The 4,396-nt window shown below is 36.3% G+C and overlaps 1 protein-coding gene across 1 annotated transcript in view; it reads left to right on the top strand.

Moving 5' to 3' along the window:
• The first annotated feature begins 2,993 nt into the window (after nucleotides 1-2,993).
• LOC107567883 (protein KTI12 homolog) overlaps nucleotides 2,994-4,396 on the top strand; it is a 14,923-nt gene continuing 13,520 nt past the window's right edge. The window contains exon 1 of the mRNA XM_016253661.1: nucleotides 2,994-3,173. Within this exon, the coding sequence (XP_016109147.1) occupies nucleotides 2,994-3,173 (180 nt within the window). The remainder of the gene's footprint in view (nucleotides 3,174-4,396) is intronic.

Raw genomic sequence — 4,396 nt, 5'->3', positions numbered from 1 at the left:
ATTTAAAAGTGTGTTTCATAAATTAATTCATTCTTGTTTATTCTCTTAATTTGTGTAAATTAATGTATAAACTACCAAATTTTGCTTAATTGCAACATATAATCATTGCAGTTAATAGTATTCACCGTCTGTTTGATTGTGTAATTTGTAACTAACTGCATGATTCTTGCTTTACATTTCTGCCATAGTAACCACTAAAACCTACTCTTAAGTGAAGTGACATGACCCATACTAGGAATTAGTGCTCTGCATTTAACCCATCCAAAGTGCACACACACACACACACCCGGAGCAGTGGGCAGCCATTTATGCAGCAGTTGGGGGTTTGGTGCCTTGCTCAAAGGCGCCTCAGTCGTGGTATTGAAGGTGGGAGGGCACTGTACATTCACTCCCCCCACCTACAATCCCTGCCGGTACGAGACTCGAACCTGCAACCTTTGGGTTACGAGTCCGACGCTAACCATTAGGCCACGACTTCCCTGTAAATATAATGTAGAAACTTAAAATTGTCTGTAAAGCTGCTTTGCAATGATTGGTATCTGAAAAGTGCTATACAAATAAACTTGAATTGAATTGAATTATATTAGGAGTCACACACTGGTGTTGAAAAAAAAACAGAAATTGCTCAAATTCCGCCAATGATTACGAAGAAACGGCAAGTAAAACAATTAAATATGACATTTTAAGTAGAAAAACTGAAATAGTATTTTATTCTAAACAAAGATCACACCGTAGGCTGTTTTATTTACAACTTTTAAAAAATCATGTTTTACAGCATATATAGTCTTCATACTGCAGCCAGATATCATAAATGTATTAAAATTAAATATTAAAAAATGCATAATATATTTCCTATAAGCAGAGGCGTCATGCCCATTCAAAGTGAGGGGGCACGTGTATGGAGCCAGATCGGCCTCAAAAATAACACATTTGCAAAACAAAATTCATAAATGCACAGCACAATTTACATTTACAAAATCCAATTCGTAAATTCAAAACACAATACATAAATACACAAGTAAAAGCATAAATATTTCCCCAAATGCTCACACAAATGCACCTTACCTAAATACATTTAAAATGTTTACACAAGTATGTATATATAAATTTCTTGAATTAATTTCATCACACATTTATGAATAATGGTACATGTATTTATGGATTGTTGAATCTGCATTTGCAAGTCATCATACATGCGTGGACTGCTTTGAATTTGTGTGCGGTATTTTTGAGACCTTCCTGGCAGGTTAAGATTCATAAATATCTTTTTTTGGAGGATGTTCCGTTCAGCCAATCGCGGTGAGCTTTTAATCCACCAATCAAAACGCTCTTCACTGAACAGACTCAAGAAGCTCAACGCTGCGCTTGTACTGTGCAGTGTTCCATGATCGGGTCCTTGATATAAAGACATTTTAATGGGTACTCTTTTTTTTAGCACCTGATTACAAATTCTACAAAATCACATTATGATTTATTTATTTTCTACCCGGTTGTAAAGATTCAAGAAATGTATATATACATATTTGTGTAAACATTTTAAATGTATTTAGGTAAGATGCATTTGAGTGAGCATTTGGGGAAATATTTATGCTTTTACTTGTGTATTTATGAATTGTGTTTTGAATTTACTAATCAGATTTTGTAAATGTAAATTGTGCTGTGCATTTATGAATTTTGTTTTAAAAATGTGTTATTTTTGAGGCTGATCTGTCTCCATACACGTGCCCCCTCAGATTTTTGAGCCAAGTTGATTTTGAATACAGCTTCCAAAAGACAAAAAATAGCCGAATAATATTTGTCATATTTGATTCGATCACACCGGCGTGATTAGAACGTTCAGTAGTCGATCACATCACCAGCTGCTAAATTCAAATCCGCGTTCGCTGGCTGACGCTGAGGCTGTTTTATAACCAATCACACACGGTGCTGTTGAGTTTATGACTGCAATAACCAATCAGAGGTGTTCAGATGAGTCATCGCTAAAATGCCGGTGTTTTCTTCATGCGCTCGCTGACTGAATACCTCTTTCTGGCGAATTCTCGTCAGAAACAACAAAGTGTGTACGAATTTGTAAGTAAGATACTCATTTCACAGAGTAAACCGCTTCAGTGATTTTAATGGGAGTTTTTGAGAGTGCTTGAACTCTAAACTGAAGCCAGTGGAAATGTTTTTTGATCATGTAAATGTTCTTTGCTCTCTTTCTGTACAATGACAGTGTTATGGTTTTTATGCATAGTTAATAGATTAGGCTACTTTGACCATCGCCCATTATAGTATGCTTAGAAAATGTGCATCTTATGTTTTATTCAAGCATTATATGTAAGTACAGATTAGTATCTTTACATTCATCTTTACCCTATGATTAATATGAATAGACAAATCTATTAAAAAATCATAGTCATAGTTCCTCAGAACTATCCTGTCTTTATTACACAGTAATACATTCGACTCATAACTATAGAAATGTAAGCGTTATGAATTCGCAACGCCTCAAAACGTTTTTCCATTATATGAATTAAATTCAATTGCATGCGCACAGCCAACGCACGTCACATAGTGTTTCCCATCCTCATTCAACCAGACTAAGCGTTCTCTGTCGTTATGAGAGTGACCTCAGAGGCGTTTGGCATCCCACCCCACTCTGTTCATATAAAGACCGTCCGTTCCGTTCGCGACCAGCTGCATGCCTGCATCTGAACAGAGGAATCCACCTACAGTTACTTGAGAAGATGGCCGTGAGTTCTGAAGACGGACATTGCAAATATAGACTATTTGCTTTCATTATGCTTTTGAACATATCGTTAAGCACCGCGGTCAGTCTCGATTTAACGGAGCTGCGAAATAAAGTTTCCAAAATAAAAGTGCATCCACGAGGGAATCTCTGGGCGACAGGTGTGTTTTCATTTAATCTGGTATTAAATCATCATGCAATTACAATGAAACTACTAAATCCGTTTCCCAGCATCATTTTTGGTCTTCTTGCAGGTCATTTCATGGGCAAGAAGAGCATTTCAAACAGTCAGTTCCAGGACTCCTCAAAGCCTCCCAGGAATACTTTGGGCGAATCAGGCAGTTCAGAGGATTTGAGGGAGCTGATCACTCAGGAGGTGCTCAAAGTTGCTCTTCAGGCTCAGCTTGAAGATCCAAAGAGGACACAAGATGTTTATAATCAGGTGATTAGAGCTATTTGCAGAATTGGTCAACTAAATATGCAGTTAAAAAAGTAAAAACAGTACACTTATGACTGGTTTTGTGGTCCAGGGCCACATATTTAAATTTTAAAGTAGACATTGGATGCAAAATTCACTTTTACATGGTGTTTGCATAGAAATGTATGGACACAACCACCCTACAATGATAAAAATCCATTCCTTCCTTTTTTTTTTTTTTTTTTAAATCCCCCAAAATCCTAAACGGTCTCAATTATCAAGCCGTTTAGATTTTCTGAGCAGTATGACGTCATATTGTTCAGGCCCCGCCCACAACCGCCACTTAGGGCGCAGTGCATTAGTTTTGTTTTTAATGGTAATGCGCCACTGAATACACCTAAATTCGTTTATGTCTGCACAAATAGTTTTACTCCAGACTGCTTTCTGAACGAGGGACAGTTCAAGGCAGGTTTTGTTAAAAAGTTTAAACTTAAGGATAGATCAGTACCCAATGTTCGTGATCCAGCTGCACTTCCAGAAGAAGTAAGTCTGACACTTTATATTTTTTTATGATTATTTGCAAATCGCCTTTGCTGAAAGGGGTGGGTGAGCAGAGCTCATTAGCATTTAAAGAGACATGCCCCAAAATGAGTCGCTGTGAACAGAGCAAGGTAAAAAGGGTGTTGTTTTACACGACCACTGAGGGATTTTAACGAAAGTATGTTGCAGACCGTTCATGAAGACCCTAAAGAATCATACCAACTTGTGGAAGATCAATGTCCCCTTTGAAGCACAGCCACCACAAAATCAGACTTACTTTGAGATCATTCTGAGGTTAAATACATATTTAAAATCATAACAAGAAAGATATATAAAAAATATTTTATGACCGTAAACACTGAATCTCGGAATCTAACAATGAATTGGAAAAAAAGAGTTCATCTTTAAAAAATGAAGCATAGCTAAGCTATACATAAACCCATATAGGAAATAAAAGAGTTATCAAATATGTTCTAAACTCCTGAAACATTGGTGTTTCATATTTTAGAGCAGTCACTGCAATTTATGAAAGAAATCAATTAAATCTGTATGTGGGAGTGTGTGTGTGAAAAAAAAGCAGATGTTAACCCCCTGTGTAATCCTTAACATTTTCATAAGTATCTGTAATTACATATTTTTTCTCAGTAACTGTAACTGATTACAATTACTTTTATTTTGTAATTAAATTACGTAATTCCGTTACATGT

The sequence above is a fragment of the Sinocyclocheilus grahami genome, unplaced genomic scaffold (genome assembly GCF_001515645.1).
Source record: "Sinocyclocheilus grahami isolate Dianchi unplaced genomic scaffold, SAMN03320097.WGS_v1.1 scaffold1194.1, whole genome shotgun sequence".
Classification (NCBI taxonomy): Eukaryota; Metazoa; Chordata; class Actinopteri; order Cypriniformes; family Cyprinidae; genus Sinocyclocheilus; species Sinocyclocheilus grahami.
This window is presented reverse-complemented; position numbering and strand designations above follow the sequence as displayed.